This window comes from Heterodontus francisci, chromosome 7 (genome assembly GCF_036365525.1).
Source record: "Heterodontus francisci isolate sHetFra1 chromosome 7, sHetFra1.hap1, whole genome shotgun sequence".
NCBI classification, from domain to species: domain Eukaryota; kingdom Metazoa; phylum Chordata; class Chondrichthyes; order Heterodontiformes; family Heterodontidae; genus Heterodontus; species Heterodontus francisci.
In genome coordinates this window covers 69,260,113-69,280,836 of record NC_090377.1, presented here as the reverse complement: position 1 = coordinate 69,280,836, position 20,724 = coordinate 69,260,113, and the positions used below count along the sequence as shown (strand labels likewise).

Here is a 20,724-nt window from a genome sequence, read left to right as displayed (position 1 = left end):
TGAGCAGCAGCACCAACAGTCTTCTCAACCATCTGCTGCTCCACAGGACAGAGGGGGCAAGCGTAGAACACCGGATGAAAGGCCACTGACTTGAAACATTAAGTCTTTCTCTCTCCACAGATGCTGCCAGATCTGCTGAGTATTTCCAGCATTTTCTGTTTTTATCATGCGTCCGAGAACTGTGGTGCAGTCTTTGCACTTTGACCCTCCATTTGTCCAATTACTGGTTCAGTTCTGGCACTTCTGGAATGCCTCCACTCAAACCCTCGCAGAGTTCTTTTAAATAGTGGAGCTGAAACTGAGTGCAGTGGTTATCATGCCAGTTCACTCCAATTGCTTGGAAAACCTGGAGGTCAGGTGCAAATGCCGTGGCTGAGTAAAAAAGCCACTGAAAAGTGTGCTGCTGAAACTTTCAGATTCCTGACGTGCTGCCAGCTCCCCACTATGAACGGGTTGGAATGTTAAAATCCAGCCCCTTGTGCTTCTCAGTAGTACGACTGTGACATTGGTGATTTTGGAGTCAACCTGTAAACAATACTGATGGCTGTGTGGAATATGTATAACCACACTATTACTACACAGTAGCAGCACAAGTGGTATTTTCCATTAACAGGATGCTGCCGTCAAGCCAAAAAGAAGTTTTACCTGCCACACAAATGAGTAATGTGGTATATGTATTCCAGTGCCAGTGCAATTCCAGTTATGTAGGCCATACACCCCAATGACTGGCAGATTGTATCAAACAGCACATCCCTTCAGTTGTTCACAATAGGCACAGTACTGACTGTACTCAACCAGCTGTACTTGCAAAACTCAGAAAACAATGTCTAACTTTAGCTGTGATTCCATGATTGAACGGCACTTACTGAACAAGCCCAAGTGTGCGAAGAATTTCATGAACAACCAATTTATTATCTGTTGGGCTCACTTACACTTGCTAGAAGGCAGGGACCTGTCCTCTGCAGGCAAAAGGAACATGTCAAGGCGTTGCACCTTTTTTGAATTCAACAAAGCATGGGGGACAATAGTTTCCTGGTGCATTCTCCATGGCAACGCCTCAACCAGAGTTGACTTGCCAACCAATCAGCACCCTTTTCTCATGCAGTATAAATTGTTGTTCCCTTTGGAATTTGGCACTCTTGCATCTTTCCTGATGAGCGCAAGATGAAAAACATCAACAGCATGGCTCTTTTTTCCGTAATACTCAAATATGTATATTTTCAAAGTAAAAAGGAAGAAGGCAAAGACTTTCTTGATCACCAGGGTTGATAGGCAAACTGACCATAATACTGTGAAGCTGCTGTTGAGATACTGGACTGTAGTACAAATTGGCTTTTCCACAGATGACTGATTCACTCTATGGGCACAACATATGATAGCAGCACTTAAGATTTGCTTAAAAAGTGTGATTGGATAACCAGAAAATCTATCTTGGAATATTTAATTTGTCCAATCAGGTTTATTGATTTTTCCCTTCAAATGTCCTTAAAGAATTATTTTTCAGCATCTGACAGTGTATCTCTCATAGCCACTCAGGACTGGAACTGGGTAGACGACAGAGATAATAGACTCTTAAGTATTTCCCTCAGGGAGGCAGCACGTTGCACAAGATTCCTTAAAGCAGATCAATGGTCGCAGGCCTTCAAAATGACAAAAATAGATGGGGAGTATAGGCAAATTTGTATGTTAGCAAGAGAGATTAAATAACAAAAGAAATGACGGTGCAAGGAAAAAGTGGGTGGTAATGAGACAACTAAAGAATCAAAAAATGGGTCTACAGGAGCTGTAAATGACAAAATCCTTGCAATCAGTTGCTGTCCAAAAAAATGGGAGCAGTGGTTATAATCCGAAATTGTTGAACTTGATGTTGAGTTTGGAAGGCTGTAAAGTGCCTAACTGAAAGACGAGATGCTGTTCTTTGAGCTTCCGTTGCACAAAGCGAATCACTATCACAGACCTTCCCTTTCGTTCTTTTTTCTCATCTCCCCTGCCTCTGTAACTGCTGACATTTCTAATTTCTTCCAGTTCAGACGAAAGATCAACCTGAAACATTAACTCTATTTCTGTCTCCACAGATGCTGCCTGACCTGATTATTTCGAGCATTTTCTGCTTTGACTTCAGATTTCTTGTACCACAGCAGCTTTGTTAGTTATGTTCATATTTGTTTTGCCTCTTTTTCATGTCTCCCTTTATGGTTATCTAGAAAGAATGTGATTGGTCAGTTTGTTCCCATATAACCTGAAAGAAACATTGCTGATGATAGAATATACATACAAATGAAGTAAAATCGATGCTAAGAAGAACATTACTTAGTTGCTATATGTTCTCAAGATTTGTCACCGTGGTTTACATCCAGCTCATAGCATTATAAAAATGAAGAAAACAAAGGACTGGCTGGTTTGGCTTTGACTTTTATAAAGTAACAGAACTCTCTCCAAGTTCAATCTAATCTACACCAGAGATTAATAGTCTTATCCCAACTCAACAGTAAAAATGGTATTATGAGGAACAGTGAATAACATTTTTTAGCTGGGAAAACTGAACTGATGTTAAGGCTCAATACAGACTGGAAATTGAAACCATATTCTATATCACCTATGTAATAAGAATTCATAGCCATGCTAAGCATGTGGTTTCCCCTGAACAGATCAAGCTAAGTTTAACCTTTACTGTGTGCGCACAGTGCTTAAAATACATATTTACTTAGACTTAGCCTGACTGAAATAGAATTTTGAATGTTTATTACTGGTTTTGGTTACACACTACAGTATCAGCAGCACCTTTTTATTGACCGTTAACATTTTATTTACAGTGAAAACAAAGTAGCTTTCAACAACAGCAACACAGGCAACAGCTTAATTATACAACATTAACAAAGCCTAAATGATCAAATTTTGTTTTGTTTCAGAGTGTACTAATTACATACAGGCATTCTATAGTATGGATGTAAGAACAAGCAGTAAACTGTACTAAACAGCAAGATTTTGTATTACTGAAAATGTTGTAATTTGTACAGCACAAGGCAATTGTTCAGAATTTAATGTTTCACATCATATATACCTAGACAGCGAAGAAACCAATAATCCTGCAAACATGTTACCTCACTTGTATTTCCACTTTTTCCTTCCAAAATTGCTGAATAACACTCAAATTATTTTGTCAAACAGGTCAAGGCTATCAGTAAAATGGCCTATCCTTCAAAACTACAAAACTTGCTTAAGATGGTCTTATTTAATGCAAAATTAAGCCTTTACAAACCTCAGTTATGTGAATAATGTATGAAGGCCATATTCTAACAAAAACACCAATGCCACCTAGCAGCAATGGTAAGCTCCATTATTGGAATTAGAGGTTCCATTAAGAAAACTAAACAAATAAAGCCAGATTTTTATACAGCCTGTACAGAATTAAACTGCTGTAACTTAAGAACAAGGTTAAGTATAATGAAATCATTTACAATATAAAACAATGCTATTTTACTACTATCCTGCACAGTACATTCTATAGTTTGATCTATAAATACACCAGCTGCTCATAGTAGCTTCACGAAGCAAATGTTCTTGTGCATTTTTAGGTTTTACAAGAGCTACTACAATCACTCTTCACATAATTTTATTTTGGTGGGCTGTTGTAGTTCTTTGTGCTAAAATCATTTGTTCTGGCCTTATTTTCAACAAAATCAGTATTAAGTATTAAAAAATAGTCCCAAAGTGACTCATTAGGCTACTATATACAGTGTTCCCAAAAAAGCATGAGAATGAACAGTTTTCAACTTCTGAACACAAAGGCTGCTTGATGGGAGTACCGAGTTTTACGGTGTGCAGTATTTTGTATCAAGTGCAGCTCATTGTTGCCCATGGTTCAAATTCATTTTGAAATAAATCAAAAGATTCAAAAATTGGTACATCTCATTCCACGGCCTCCCCCTTTCTCTCAATTCCCCCCAACCCCAGAAAAAAAACTTCAAGTTATGTCATTCAGCTGCAAATTAACTTGTAAATAAGTTCTACAAGAATTGTCCATCTGACTAAAAGAAATCTTAATAAGAAACTATGCTTGACATAGGTGAAATAGGAATTGAGGCTGGCCCTGGCATATGTAGATTTCCTGAAGAATTTGACCGGCGCATATGAGGGAGAAGGTAGGCATCATTAGCCAGCAGATGCACATCAAAGCGATCTTCTTTACGATAAGCTAGACAACGCCTAATGAAAGCCTGGAACAGAAGCATTAGATTTTATACCAAATGAACTTTGATAATTTGTTAAAACAATCAGAGAAACAAATCATCCATTACCTAATAATATGTTAACATAACACTGGGCATAACTACCTTTGCTTCATTGCTAACAACTGGTTTAACGGGAAATTGGACTTCAGTAGCTTTTAATATTGTGTTTTCCTGCAAGATATCTTGCTGTGACTGGTTGTGGCCAAATGGCTGAAAAAACAGAACACTTCATATTAGATACATTTTCTCAAAAAACAGAAAACAAACACACCTGAGTTTATAAAACAAACTAAATGAAAGCTCTCACCTTACGACCATAGAGACACTGGAAGAAGATAACGCCTACAGACCAGACATCCACTTTGTTAGAAATTTTGGGTGGCTCTTTTCCTACAACAAAGCACTCAGGAGGCAAATACCTATCAAAAGTTTAAAAAAATTGCTGTCATTATACAGTTTGTGCAGATAAAAATTGAAGACTTTTCTAGTAGGGAAACATTACTAAGTTATGGTTTAATGAATATTGTCCTCCATGGCACAGATAATTAAACAAATTGGGGTGAAGTTTACACTTTGGGCACAATGGGGCAATTTGGATCTAATTGCGCTGGTTTGGTTACAATGCAAGTGCCCAGTAAAATGCATTTGCATGATCACAAATCTAAAATTTCCCATGAAGCAGCGCAACAAGTCAGCATATTGAAATGTAATTACTTATTTTGTTTTCTCTGCATTAAGAATATTCATTGATGTATTTTAAAAAAAACAGCATTTTTAGTAAGTCTAGTCTTCCACCTGTGAGTAACCAGATTTTAAATTACTGAAAATGATTTGAAAAAACTGTACTGAACCATTTACAAGTTTCGTTAGTACACACTACTCAGTTTCTCAGAAAATCAAGTATATGTTTTTTTTAAAAATATGAAAACCTTTAAAAACTCTCCTTGGAAAGCTGCAGAGGAAACTTGCCACTCATTAATTCGATCTGGGGGCGTGGCCAATTTTATGGATGGGGCTGAGGTTGGGCACATTTATTGTTAAACCAGCATTAAAAATTCATGCTCGAGTTTCAGTAATCTTTTGCGCTGGTTCGGACGATTTCAAATGGGTTGCACGGTCAAAAAAAACCCATATGCCAAATGAGAAATATTAATTTCATCTGTTGGAAAGTTACATTAGACTTACAATGGAAAAGAAATCCTACAGTAACTTTAAAAAAAATAGCAGCTACCACAATTTGCATCTGAAACACCTTTTCATATTCAAAAGATCCACCAGGAGCCAGAGGTTTGAGCAGCATGGACCCAGAACAATGGCTTGCTTTAAGTGATTGCATTACCTAAAATGGCTTCATTAATACAGCAGTCAAGGCAATCCTAACATACTGACTTTGAAAGAGCAAATCCTCTCCAATTGTAAATTGGCATCCTGGGGCATGTGGAGCCAATTCCTAACCTTGAATTTCATTAGAAGGTTCCAGAAAACCTGAAGCAGCCATGTGACCATCTATCCATCTCAGGAGGAAGCTGGTTTTGTTTCCTTTGGACAAAGAGGACAAGCAGAAACTGAGACTGCAGCAGCATACAAAGCTGTCGTCTTCCCTTTCTCTCTCTCTCTCTCTACAGAAAACATCAAGTTTGAAAACCGCCTGAGACTGGACCCTCCAAGCCTACGGACTGCTACAGCCAGAGACCAGGGGAAGAGAGCCAACTACAATTCTGCCTTCAAGAAAACCCTGAGCAAAGTAGGCCAACCACAAAGTGCACTTTGACCAGTGAGGACTTCAAGAATACAGCTTCATGCAGAGGACTACCAGATCATCCACTTCAGAGACTGTGTATTTAAGTTCCATTTATTCTGGGCTTTAATCCAACCACCAAATCTATTTTCCCTCTGTAATCTATTTGTGTGGGTGTGATTCTTGTGTGAATGTGTGCGTGAATGTGTAGTGTAGCTGTTTTTAGTATTTTTTTTAAAAATCGGGGTTAGAGTGTTAAGTATAATAAACTTATTTCTTTCTTGTTTGAACCCAAGAAAACTTGTCCGTTTGGTTCTTTCACGATTACAGTAAAGGTAAAACACTCATGGAGCACAACCACTGTTTACAATAGGGATAAACCCTGTTGCGGTCAAATAAGAGGAAGGGCAAGAGGACAGCCTGAGACCACCCCCTCTTCTGGCTGCAACAGAAGTTTGCAGGCAAGAGTCTGGGATTGTAACCCAAGGACAAAAAGAAATTGGAAATGGGAAACCAAATTGATCCCTGTTAAAAAATTTTTTAAACAATTTCAATACAGGTTTTCTTGTGTTTCACTGCTAGAATACTAAGATGTCCACACACGAGGCCAGTACGTTCCTAAGCCAGGGTGAAGTAACTTGGGATAGGTTAAAGGCCCTGTCCATTGAAGAGTTCAAGAATGTAGCCGGACAGTTAGGGATTACCTCCCAGGCAAAAGCTAAGAAATCCGAAATCCTAAGACTTGTGGCCAACCATTTTTCACTTGAACCTGAAGACTCAGAGATAGGGTTAGACTCAAAAACAGACAGGGTAATGTTAGCTAAAATAGAATTCCAGGGACAAAAAGAGCAGACAGTATCAAGAAAGGGAAAAAGAGAGAGCTTTCCAGGAGGAAAGAGAGCTAAGGCTTGAATTAACTAGGGGGCGATCCAGTACATCCAGTGAGGCTAGTGAGAAAGCTACCCCTAGCTCGTGACTGTGTGTTGAACTCTTAAAATTCTCCAGTTGATTCCAAAGTTCAATGAGGGGGAGATGTGGAAGCATTTTCTGTCACTTTTGAAAAGCTTGCAAGACAGCTGAAATGGCCGGCTCAGAGCTAGACGCTGTTGTTACAAAGCAAGTTAACAAGAAAAGCCCACGAGGTTTATTCACTGTTGCCAAATGAAAGTTCATAAGATTATGAGATGACTAAAAATGCTATCCTGGGGGCATATGAGCTAGTACCGGAAGAAATTTCAAACCCTCTGGAAGCAACCTGACCAAGCTTACTTCGAGTTTGAAAGAGTTAAGCAGCTTGCTTTTGACCAGTGGATAAGAGCAATTAAGGTACAGGCCACATATGAAAACTTCAGAGCGGTGATCCCTCTCAAGGAATTTACTTCCCCTTTCTATTAAAATCCATGTAGAGGAACATATGGTTCAAAGAGCTAGGCAGGCCACAGTTCCGGCTGATGAATTCACCCTTGTACACAAGTCCTTATCCCAAGGGAAACCCTTCCCTCGTTACCCCCACAAACCCAAAAAGCAGAAAAGGTAGGAGGGTGATGGGAGCCCAAACAGCCCTGGGCGAGAACGGAAAGCTGGACACACAGGTAGCCCTCCTCAAGTCAAAAAAGACGGTGCTGGGAGCAGGAGTGAGACCTGAAGACCTGTACGTTTCCACTGTAACAAGGCAGGTCACCTTGGAGCTGACTGCTGGAAATTACAGGGAAAACCTGCAGGATTAATCAGGGAATACCAGACCAGTGCAGGAGATGGGGTTCTGATGGAAAGCACAGCAGATCAGGCTGAGGCTTTAACTGCAGCAGTAAGACCCAGTAAACATACTGCTGTGGATGTGGGAAAACGTAACAAAATCCCTGAGTGCACATGTTCCATGGAGCATCAGTGACTGACCTGTTGAAAGGATGCGCGAGTTCAGTGGCAGCTGAGTAGTGGCTAGAAGGATCAGCCATTGAGTACAGCTGTGTTGTGAAACAGGCAAGTTGAGAGCTACTGAAGCAAGGGATTGAAAAATTGGTGGGATTGAACAGTGTGAGCCCAGATTGGAGGGCACTTATTCATAGGGTCTCTCCAAGGTCCACTTCATATAGTGCATGAAGCACTTTGGGTCTGGGAGGCTTAGAGCCCTCAGTACCCCAAATCTCAATGGATCTTATGCACTCAGAGTTTGATTCCTTCAGTGAGGAGGAGATTGGGAGACAGAGACAGGTTGAGTCACATCGAGCAGGGCTGCAACATCCAGAGGTGCACCAGCTCATGAGGGTGCAAGGGGAATCAGACAAGGAGGGGACATAGGCCTAATTATGCAGTCTCCTGTTCACAGAAGGCCATACCCAGCTGAAAGGGTCTACAGACACAGGCCCTACCTCATGCAGATGTTGGAGCAGTGTCTCTGAAGACTGCATCTGTCCAGGCAGGTGGTAGTGGATGTGTGTGGAATGCTGGAGGAGGAGTTGAGACCAATGGGATGTGGTGGCCACCCATTGCCTGTGGCAGTGAAGATGACTGTACACTCAACTTTTAAGCTTCAGGATCATTCCAGGGATCTTTTGGAGACATCGGAGAGATATTAGAGTTAGCAGCCCATTGTTGCATCAAGCAGCTAACTGATGCCATGTACCAGACGGCAGGGCAATACATAAGGTTTCGCACTGATCAGGGCAGTCAGGCCAAGAGGGCAATACAATTCGGTGCCATCGCTAGATTTCCTCAGGTACATGTGGCCATCAAGGCTCCTGCGGAGCACCTAGGAGCCTTCGTGAACAGGAAGAAGCTCCACTCGCTGAATGTTCACAGTCCATGATCACATAAGGATCTTGCATGTATGTGCACAGTTCCTAGGAAGCTGCCACAACTTTTTCATCCTTAGACAGTCCCAGGTGCCTCAGCTCTTCAGGACATCCTAATGCCATTGTGGATGTATACTAGATGACAAGGAGTACACACTAAATACATGGCTCCTTACACTTGAATGGAACCCCAACACTGAGGCAGAGGGGACATACAACTGCTGCCATGTGACTTGGTCTTCTGACCTTTCGAGAGCTCTAGATCAAGGACAGGGAGCAGGAGTTGACTGAAGGTGCAACTTGCTATCACTCGTCTCTCCCGCAGGTCCCAGAGTGGATAAGAAAACGGCAATGGCTCCAGCAACACGAAACCTCAGAGGAGAATCCACCATCTGAGCAGAAAGTGTCACATCAGTCCAGCACACCTTCCACCAGAGCAGATACTCTCATGTCAGTGGCCACTGATGGACGGTTAGTAAGGGTGGCACCAGCTGATGAGCACAACACAGACGCGCAATTGCAGCTAATGGAGGCAGTGATAACTGCGGCCACTCGCCATCGGAGTCGTGAGGAGGGCCCAGCGATGCTCAGCTTCATGCAGCTGGTAAGCCTCGGGAGTCAGCATCAAAGCGGTAGATGCTGCTGGCAGCAGCAAGAAATGTGTGGACATCTGTCAAAGTTTCCAGAAGCGGTTAGCTCTCATGTGCATACAATGGAGTCCATCCATACCATGAGTGGTGCCGTGTCTCTGGCCTGTGTGTGCATGCCATTCTCCACTGAGTGCGGCAACCCGCACGGAGAGCCACATGCAGCATACCACCCAGTGGATGCAGGAGGTGTGAGCTAACCTCCATGGTTTGACCTCATATACACCCAGGTCCCTCTGCTCCAGCACCCCCCTTTAGAGATGTACCCGCTATCTTATAGTCTCTTCATGTTCTTCCTACCAAAATGAATCATTTCACATATCTTCACATTGAACTTCATCTGCCACTTGCCCACCTATTCCATCAATTTGTCTCTGTCCTTTTGAAGTTTTACACTATCCTCCTCACAGTTCACAATGCTTCCAAGTTTCGTATCATCCATAAATTTTGAAATTGTGCCCTCTACACCAAAGTCCAGGTCATTAGTATATATATCAGGAAGAGCACGGGTCCCAACACTGACCCCTCCAGCCTGAAAAACATCCATTAATCACTACTCTCTGTTTCCTGTCAATTTTGTATCCATGTTGCTACTGTCCCTTTTATTCCATGAGCTTTAACTTTACTCACAATCCTGTTGTGTGGTTACTGTATGTTAGATAGGAGCAGACCAAGAAGGACTACGAGGAATATAAAGACAGGTTTACAGTGCACTTATGCAAATGCATAAAGTGTGGTTGATAAAGTTAGTCAACTACAAGCACAAATAGTCATATGGGAATATGATGTAGTGGCAATAACTGAAATGTGGCTTAAAATGGTGAGGACTGGGCACTTAAAATACAAGGATACAAAGTGCTCACAAATGACAGGGAAGGAAAAAGGGAGTGGGTGGCAGTTTCCATTAGGGAAGACATTGTACTGTTGGGAAGGGAGGATGTCCTTGAGGGGGCAATGACTGAATCCATTTGGTTAGAGTTGAGAAGCAAAAAGGATATGATCATACCTCTGGGGGTATTCTATAGGCCTCGAAATAGCGAGAGAGATAGAGGAGCAAATCTGCAGGGAAATCACAGATGTGCAAGAATTATAAAGTGGTGTTACTGGGGTACTTTAATTATCCAAATATTGACTGTGATAACGTTATAAGGTTAAGGAAGGGGCAGTATTTCTGAGATGTATTCATGAGAACTTCCTTGACCAGTATGTTCTCGGTCCAACTAGGAAGATGGCATTGCTGGATCTGGTGCTAGGGAATGAGGTGGGCCAAGCGGGACTGTGAGGGAAAACTTGGGTAAGAGTGATCATCGAATTATAAAGGTTTAGATTAGTAATGGAGAAGGAACAATCTAATGTAGAACTTCTAAATTGGAAGAGGACTAACTTCAATTGGATGAGGGATTGGGGGGATCTAGCCAGGGTAAAATGGAACCAAAGATTGACAGGAAAAACTGTAACAGAACAATGGGTGATCTTTAAGGAAATGATGTTTCAGGTACAGGCGCGGTATGTCCAACAAGGGCAAAAGGGAAGGGAACCAAAGTCAGGGCTTCTTGGATGATGAGGGCAATATGACGAAACAAAAACAAAAAAAGCACGTGTTTGATGCATGTCAGGTGAATTCAAGCGAGAACCAGGTCAAATACAAGAAGAAGAGAGAAGTGAAGTAGGAGGCGGCTGGGACCTATTAGGGACCAAGAGGGTGATATATGCTTAGAGGTGCAGGGCATGGCTAGAATACTTGATGAGTACTTTGTATCGGTGGGTACTAAGGAAGAGGATGCAGATAAAATATCGGTAGAAACGGAGATAGTAGAGGTAATCAATGGGGTGAAGATTGATAGGGAGTATATACTGGAAAGGCTGGCTATGCTTGGAGTGAATAACTGGCCTGGTCTGGATGGCTTGCATCTCAGGTTGCTAAAAGGAAATGGAGATACTGGAAGGGCTTGCCATATTTCCAAACCGCTGCCTACGATGGTGGTGGAAGAGGAGACAATAAATGATTTCAAAAAGAAACTGGATGGGAACTTGAGGGAAATAAATTTGCAGGGCTACAGGGATAGAGTGGGAGAATGGGACTGATTGAATTGCTCTACAGCGAGATGGCATGGACTCAATGGGCCAAATGGCCTCCTTCTGTGGCGCAATGACTCTATGGTTCCACAGGCTTCATTTGTTACACTGCTCTCTGTCAGTGTCAACTTCTGGACCAAACAAAAGGATAATTTCAAGAGTCATGCTGCATGAACAAATCTATGAACATAAAGTTTCTGCTGTAGGTATCTTAGCATTCTCAACCGATCTGTGCTCTCCAACTATAGCCTCATCTTTATCTGCCCATTGTTCTCTAAGTGTTTCACTGTTTCTCAAACTCAGTCTACATCCCTTGAGTGTGGTTTCTCACAGCACTGAGATGATCCTGGACAAAATCATAAATGACATACCCTGAATGCAACCCTGATCTGTTATATCTCATTGTCCTGTCAACAGTGTTTGATATAATGGACCATAATCATTATTCTCTGTGAACCCTCCTCTGTTGTCCAGCTGTGTTTGAATGCCCTTGCACAATTCCATTATCCTTCTGAACAGTGTTAGCTCATCCCCTCAAGGTTTTTCCCTTGGCCCTCTCCTCTTCCTCATATATGTGCAGCCCCTCAGCAATATGATCCACAGGCATGGCGGTTAGCTTCCACATATATGGATGGAAACAAAGATGTGCATTTATACAGTACCATTCACGACCTCAGGATGTTCCAAAGTGCTTTACACCTAACTATGTACGAATTTTTTTTTTTTTTTCTGAAGTGTAGCCAGGAAACACAGCAGCCAATCTGTACACCGCCAAGCCCCACAAACAGCAATGTGTTAATACTTGCTCTCTCTCTCTTCCCCCCTCCCCAATGCCCATCTTCCTGATCAGAAAGGCCAGAACCCAGTATTAACTTCACTCCCTTGTCACTGATCCCATTTCCAATTCCTAGTCACTGGCTCCATGTCCCCAATATAATTACATTTAAACTTCTTGACCTTAGGTTTTACTCTACCCCATCTTTGCAATCTCCTGCAGCATTATAAGTCCCCCAGTTCCTCCATCTCTGGCCTTTGGTACATTAATCCCTCTTTTCACTCCACTACTGATGGCAGCACCAGCAGGTACCTTGGCCTACTCTTTGGAACTCTGTTCCTTCTTCACAACCAAGATACCTTGGTTGGTGAGCAACTGCACATCTCAACTAATTAGGCAATTAATAGGTGCCTAAACTAGGCCTGGAGCATCTAACACCGTTGGTCCAACTACGCACAAAATCCATACCAATTTGACCAAATCTTTTCTGGACTTCAGGTTTATGCAACAAAAAGCAATTAATTTTAGCCTAGAAACTTGGGTGCGGGATAAATATTGGTTAGGAAACTTTGGGAACTCCATTGCCCTTAGTTGATTCATTCCATGGGACTTACGTTCACCTGAGGTAGTAGACGGGGCCTCAGCTTAAGTCTCCTCAGAAAGACTGTACCTCTGACAATATCAACCTAGATTAGGAGCTCAAGTATCTATAGTACAATGGGTTACATTAAAAGGTGCTATACAAATACAAGTTATTATAAGGTAATTTCATCTCCACAAAACATCCTTATTTTTTGAAATCTACCCAGACATTCTATAACTAAGCATATAATAAAAGAAATCTTCTTAAATTAAGAATAAATCTTTCAACAAAATAAGGTTAAAATGTAATTCAGGATGGTAGATCTATCTTGACTCGGTCACATGCAACATCAATGCAACAATTTTTTAATAATCCTGTATGGTGTAATTCTAAAGAATCAAAACTATTGCTGTAATTACTCAATTTTTTTTTTAAAAACCTCAATCTTTTAATGAAACTTTTAGAAGCTAGGACCATGATGTGGCATTTATTATAAACGTTATGAAAACAAAAGAGAATTTGGAAATTTAACAACTTCAATTGTATCAACCGGGGTTACTTGATGGCAGTACATTTCAAACATCATTTTACCATCAAGAGCCATATCCAAATAGGAACCCCAAGCTGTGAATGAAATGACATTTCACGAACACTAATCTGAAATAATTTGTCGAGTTTACCAGTATGTTCCAGCTCCTTGAGACGTCAGATCCATTCCATCTACTGCATTATAATTATCATCATCCATAATTTTTGATAAGCCAAAATCAGTTATTTTTATTTCTCCACATGCAGTTCCATCAACCAAGAGGATATTACCTAAATGCAAAATGAAATACCTGTGTTACCTACATTTTATTTGACTAAAAAAAGTTTTTTTTATTTGTCTGGCTTCAAGCTCATGTAGTGACCAAAAATATAAATCTTTAAAATGGGTCTTCCTAATTATCAGCAACGTTAAGGGTAATAAATGAGCTACTTCAACAACAGCAGTCTAATTTGGTGGTGACACATAACTCAATGTTGTGACATCACACATTGCTCTTTTCTAGTGTCATCATGGTGTTTACAAACAAACACATTGGTCAAAAAATGTCACAACAAGCCCACGATTTGTTCAGAACGCCATATACAATAGTGCAGCCCATTTACAGGAATGCTGTAATAAAAGGAAATGAGCAGCACAGTTACCTCACTCTCCCAGTACCTTGACTGCAATGCAAAAGCAGTTAAAGTCATTACAAGTTTCCCCTGATCATTTATCGACAAAGACAGATGTTGTACCGAGTCAGCCTCGGAAGGTCCCAGGTTTGGTTCCTGATCAGTGTGTGGTTGACTGATATCAGGCGAAACAGCAATGAAGAATTTACAACTGGCATGAGCAACCCCAGGTGGGCAGCAGCACCTTGCATTTAGATAGCACCCTTAACACAGAAAAATGCTTCGAGGTGTTTTGAAGAGGAGGGAGGGAAACAATAGAAAAAATAAGGGAATGGACAAAAAAATCCAGACTGCTATCCATTGCCTCATGCTGGAATATAAAGCAGTGATGTCCCTGATGGTCAAATAGCTGACTATTATTCACTGTCTAAACTTGTACATTAAAAATGGCTGCATGTGCATTATAGTGGAGGGCTACCAGCATAAGCTGCTACATTTAGGCAAGGAAGGACAAAAAAATTAAAAATATTAACATTAGAAAATCATCAACATTATTAAGACTCTGTAGGGCATCAAAACAAAGTCCATCACACAATCCATCTCAGCATTCATTTGTTTCACTTCCTGTATGGAATATAGCGTTGCACATTTTTGCAATTTATTTGACATCAGTTTCTACATAAATTGCATTCATTCTAATATTTTAATTTATTGATAAGTCATTCCAAAAACCACAAATAGCATGTCTAATTACAAGTCAAAAGACCTCTGACATCTGAACATGTCAGTTCACAAGTCAGAATAACTGACACAGTAATGAAACTTACCAGGCTTTAGATCATAGTGTATAATAGGAGGCTTGATCTCATTTAGATACCGCAATGCATTTGCTATCTGCATTACAATGGATCTTGCTTCCTTCTCAGACATCAGTTTGTGCTGCTTCAGATAGAAGTCTAAATCATTTCCTTCACAGTATTCTAACACTGTACAAAATCTAAGGAAAGACAATTTACATTTTATTACACAACTCCTTCACCAGCACATTATGCAGATTCCCTGCTTGACACAATGTGATTTGCTTGGTCTATTTTAACGACAACACTTAAAACTGTTCTTTGGCGGTTGGTCACGTAGCACAAATTTCCCACAGCTTACAGCTACACCAACATATATCTGCCATATTTTTAAGACTGATGAAGATGACCCCCCTTTCAAATAGGTCTTCCTAGCTGTTACCAACTAACTGGGGCTAGTGGCAATACCAGGAAGTTGTCATCTACAAACTTTCCCCATTATTTTGTAGTGACATCATGATGCAGTATCGTGACGTAACTACTCTATGCATCTGTACTGCCAAGAAGTCAAACCAGCTGTCCAAAATACAAGAAATATTAGACCTCCAAAAAGCAGAAGTTTGTAGGCAGAATGGCTGCATTTTATAAAATAAATGCGAAGGAGCTGCTTAGTTAATGCACTGAGACCAAGGCTGCAATGTAAAAGCACTTTAAGTAGTTCTGTTGAAGTCTTAGTAAAACTGCAAGTATTAGCTTTTTGCAGGAGACAGTTGGATTGTAAAAGGGGGGAACCAAATTGCTAACCTAATGTCACTTTATTGTCATTTTGAAGATGGTGAACTTCCAATTTGCCACACATTGCTCAGTTTTGACAGTCCACAATATGTTGAATAGCAGCACGGGAGGATGGATAAATATTGAGGGTTCAGATGAGGTCCTCAAAGCAACAAAAATCTCTACACAGTATGAATCAAAACTTGACACACTTTTTTTTTACACTGGCACTTTTGTATTTCGGGTTAAGAAAAAGCAATACCTGTGCTGCATCCGACCTATGTTTTATTTGCTAAACCACAGGACTTTTGTATTTTATGCTTCTAGATTCAAGCAAAACAGATCTGGCTTGTTTTTATATGGCCTTACATATTTGAGCTGCCACCTTTAATAACGTGTTTATCTGTACATCAAGGCCCTCTACTCTTACAATCTGATCATTCAAGATATATTACCTTTCCCTGGTCTTCTTTCCAAACTTATTCACACTTATATATATTGAACTGCAACTGCCCATCCTATGTCCTCCTGTAGTCCTTTGCATTCATCAAAAGTTGTTCTCTTAAGTTGGCAGCATTGGAAATTCCAACATTGTTCCCTCAATTTCCAAAGCTAGGTTATGTACACGTTAAATGTAAGTAGTTTGTCAGAGAAAAAAATAAAAATTTTTGGCACCCACCCTACAAAACTTGTAAATCAATAAGTATGCATTGCAACTTTTCTTCATTTACATCATAACTAATGCTAATGGGGTACAGTTTCCACTCTGGGTGCAGAGAAACAAGTAAAAGTTGCACCAATTTTGAGAAGTTATTTTTCCTCGAATTTCTGATCAAACTCTTTTACGTATCACCAAATGCAAAATCTGCCATGAACCAGTGCATTGTTTTAAAAATTAATTTAATTTTTTCCCCCTTTAAACATATTGAGATATATTTAAGAGTGCTAACTAGGTGTAATTTGATTAATAGAGCTGAAAATGGGTTTATCACTTTTTTAAATCAATGTCAACCCACCACCTTTTTAAAAAATTCATTCATGGGATGTGGGCGTCGCTGGCTAGGCCAGCATTTATTGCCCATCCCTAATTGCCCTTGAGAAGGTGGTGATTGATGAGCTGCTTTCTTGAACCGCTGCAGTCCATGGGAGGTAGGTACACCCACAGTGCTTTTAGGAAGGGAGTTCCAGGATTTTGACCCAGTGACAGTGAAGGAACGGCAATATAGTTCCAAGTCAGGATGGTGTGTGACTTGGAGGGGAACTAGCAGGTGGTGGTGTTCCCATGCATTTGCGGCCCTTGTTCTTCTAGTTGGTAGAGGTGGCGGATTTGGAAGGTGCGTTGCTGCAGTGCATCTTGTAGGTGGTACACACTGCTGCCACTGTGCATCAGTGGTGGAGGGAGTGAATGTTTGTAGATGGGGTGCCAATTAAGCGGGCTGCTTTGTCCTGGATGGTGTCAAGCTTCTTGAGTGTTGTTGGAGCTGCACCCATCCAGGCAAGTGGAGAGTGTTCCATCACACTTCTGACTTGTGCCTTGTAGATGGTAGACAGGCTTTGTGGAGTCAGGTGGCGAGTTACTCGCTGTAGGATTCCTAGCCTCTGGCCTGTTCTTGTAGCCACGGTATTTATATGGCTACTCCAGTTCAGTTTCTAGTCAATGGTAGCCCCTAGGATGTTGATAGTGGGGGATTCAGAGATTGTAATTCCATTGAATGTCAAGGGGAGATGGTTAGATTCTCTCTTGTTGGAGATGGTCATTGCCTGGCACATGTGGCGCGAATGTTACTTGCCACTTATCAGCCCAAACCTGGATATTGTCCAGGTCTTGCTGCATTTCTACACGGACTGCTTCAGTATCTGAGGAGTCGTGAATGGTGCTGAACATTGTGCAATTATCAACGAACATCTCCACTTCTGACCTTATGATTGAAGGAAGGTCATTGATGAAGCAGCTGAAGATGGTTGGGCCTAGGATACCTGTGAGAAACCCAATTTTAAATGACTGAAAAAGCCTTAAAAACTATACATAATCATTTTCTCGTTATATTAGGGTACAGTAGTAAGATTCTTAAATTAAAACAATGATATTCAAAATGTTTAAAACCTTCTTATTAGTGTCTTTCTGCTCCTCAAAGACCAGTAAACGAACACAATTAGCAGAAACGCCAAATGGCAATTAATTCATCCTTTGGGGGTTGGCCTTTGAGGCTTTGGCCAGCTTCTACTGCGATTTTTTAAAAACTAGCACAAAAGATCGTGGGAACTCTCGTTGTGATCATAATTTGCGTTTAAAATTCCATAATCTTTTGCAGCATTTATGCCTATTTCGGGCGAATGGTGTAAAACAAAAAGCGCAACGTAACAGAAACTCCAGGCCAATATGTGGGCTTTGCAAAGACATGTAACAAACTTCACTGGAAATCTGCAGTTGCTTGAACTGAACTGCTACTACACTAATAAATGCTGTGCTGTAACAGAATGATTACCAACTGGAATCCATAAGGATCAAACCCAATGTTATTAAATTCTCTTTAGCAAAACACTATGGCGGGGTTTTGATTTATTTTAAGTGCAAAAAGGTAATACCTTCTTAAAGATATTTATATTTTTCCTGTTTTATTCAACATGCACCATCAAGGATAGACAAATTGCATACAGGCCTCTACCAATGCCTTGATAAAACTGAATCACGCTATTAAAACGTAATTTCATTATAGTAGAACCTTCAGCATCCCACACGGAGAATATCAAACTGGCATTAAAGAAATTCAAATGGGATCTGTTAAAGCAATTCTAAACAGAATACTTTGGCGCCTAGAAACTGAAAATTTTGAAACTTTGAATTATATCTTCCTATTAGTTTACCAGTAAAATTATGATCTTTGAGGTTAGCCTCGAGTTATTTTCCCCTTTAGTCTGACTACCCTTACCAGACTGGTTCTACAACTCAGCCTTTCCTTAATATATAAAGATATATTTACATATAGGAACAAAAAATGTAAGCCATTGATTTCAGCTTGTATCATGGCGACCTGTTGCTTTTTCAAAGAATGGAAGATACACATTCTGAAATCATGACGCAATATATACTTACGTGTCTGTATCCAGGGAGAAATAGTCATACAGCTTAACTATCCTGGGATGATCCAGTTCTTTGTGTATTCGGTATTCTCTACATGCATGCCTAAAACCAACAATTAAAATAGTGCATATAACTCTACTTCCTTCTGAAACTACAGAAAATTCTGTTTGCAGTTTTAAGGATAAAGTCATACTTGTGATAGTTTTCTTTCTTTTCTTCCCTCCAGTTTTTATTTAGTTGATGGATCTTCACTGCTGCATACCGCTGTTCAATCAAATCAAAGGCCTAACAAAAATATTAAAACATTTTACTTACAAATGAAGTTTGATAGCCTCTTAATTAATGGGATTTCAAAATAATATATGCAAACAAACTTCTTTCAGGGCTTCAAATAAATCTTTTTAGAAGAAAAACAAACCTCAATTACACCATTCATGGGAAGCATAAAAGGTTTTGAAAGGTGTACAATACATGTTGAAAGGCCTAGGATGAGCTATCTTATTGAGACTTACTATCTATTAATTTTACTTGCTAATAATGAAGGCCATAGTGTCAAGCCATCTTACTCAAAAGGACATTCTCAGGAATGCTCCCACACAATTGCACCACAGAGTTGGGATGTGGATCTGTTCCTGCGATTTATCAAGCAGTAATTTTTATCATATAAACTGCCCACGGTGACAAGCAGAGCCAGGTATTCCACACAAAAAGAGTTAAGGGTACTGCAAGACCTAAATTCTACCAGAACAAATTGCACAGCTTAACTAAGAGGCATTGTACTTGCAGTATGGATAGTGAATTGGTCCAACTTTAAGCAGCACTGAATCTTAGCTAGGCAAGCTGTGAACCGAAGCCCAGAAATACATGGAACGTCATGAAGTCTATGAATGGCCACAGAAAGAGGAAGGTGGATCAAAAGTAACTCTCAAGCAATATTATAAGAGCTATTGATACCTACAACTATGCCAAAACTAGAGGAAATGTGTTTGTTACATGGCCACAAGATGGATACTATTCAGCGGTTCCTCTTGGAACTGCAGCTTTAAAAGATCTTATGCCGAGCATAGTTTTTCAGTATCTAGTTAATTCACTTTAACAGAGTTCCCAAGTGTTCCTTGCCTTGAACTACATAGGGTGAAGAACTGATGCACAGCCAATTCCCTTTCAGTTGGTGGCCTATATGATTGCATCTGGTGAACAAGCAGCAGATTAGAGTGGCTCAGGTTCATCCACTTATGTTGTGCATCTTAATGCCACACCTGATACTTTCTGCCGGTACTGCAAATTATACACAACGGATCATGATTTACAGTCACAGGGTGATGAAAATCTCTTTCACACAACTATTCAATCTCCCGAACATAAAGAAAAGTAGAAAAAGTGTCTTCAACCCTGGTAGCCCCTTAGAATTATTAAATGTAATGTGATATAGCACAGCTCCATACAAAGAAAGGGAACATGTTAAGGGTGAATAAAGCAAGAATTCAAACTCCTCAGATCCTTCCAGGAACTGTGACAAAGACATCACAGACTCATTTCAAGCCAGACACTGCAGTGCTGGAGCAGAATGGAGGAGGGGCAACTGAGAGATCAATGATTCCAGGAAATCATCAAGAGACAAACACATGGTCCAGATATGGATCCCAAACTCTATCCCTGACAGACTCTACCTACTTGACTGCAGCGAGTTTAGGTGCATGTTGACAGAACCAAAGGTTATGGACCCTCAAGCGTGTTCAAGTGTCCCACTGGAGTTTACCTAGCATATTGGGATTGTTTCCCCAATAGAGGACTGAGATGATTCTCGCTGGCTCAGTCTTCAAATAATGCCCGTCGCAGCTTTCCTCCAAAGTCGGAGATACTAACTTAACCATAAGATGAAGAAACTCCCTTCAGCATGGTGGATGGGGTTTCACAGGGCCAATGGCAAGGTGCCAGCTTCCTTGATATCCTCTATGTTCAAGTCCAGTGCCACTCACCATGTTCACAGACAACCAACTACGACATGGGAAATACACAGCCCTACATCAGGGGGTTTAGCAGAGGTATCCTCACCTTGTGATTGAT

The 20,724-nt window shown here is 40.6% G+C and overlaps 1 protein-coding gene across 4 annotated transcripts in view; it reads right to left on the bottom strand.

Annotated features, from left to right (window-relative positions):
• Positions 1–2,715: 2,715 nt before the first annotated feature.
• LOC137372038 (serine/threonine-protein kinase tousled-like 1) overlaps positions 2,716–20,724 on the bottom strand; it is a 250,014-nt gene continuing 232,005 nt past the window's right edge. For all 4 annotated transcript variants that reach the window (XM_068035354.1, XM_068035355.1, XM_068035357.1 and 1 more), the window contains 7 exons: positions 18,851–18,942; positions 18,670–18,759; positions 14,832–15,001; positions 13,524–13,662; positions 4,540–4,651; positions 4,335–4,442; positions 2,716–4,217 (listed from right to left, as the gene is read on the bottom strand). In XM_068035354.1, the coding sequence (XP_067891455.1) occupies positions 4,041–4,217; positions 4,335–4,442; positions 4,540–4,651; positions 13,524–13,662; positions 14,832–15,001; positions 18,670–18,759; positions 18,851–18,942 (888 nt within the window). In that variant the 3' untranslated portion in view covers positions 2,716–4,040. The remainder of the gene's footprint in view (positions 4,218–4,334; positions 4,443–4,539; positions 4,652–13,523; positions 13,663–14,831; positions 15,002–18,669; positions 18,760–18,850; positions 18,943–20,724) is intronic.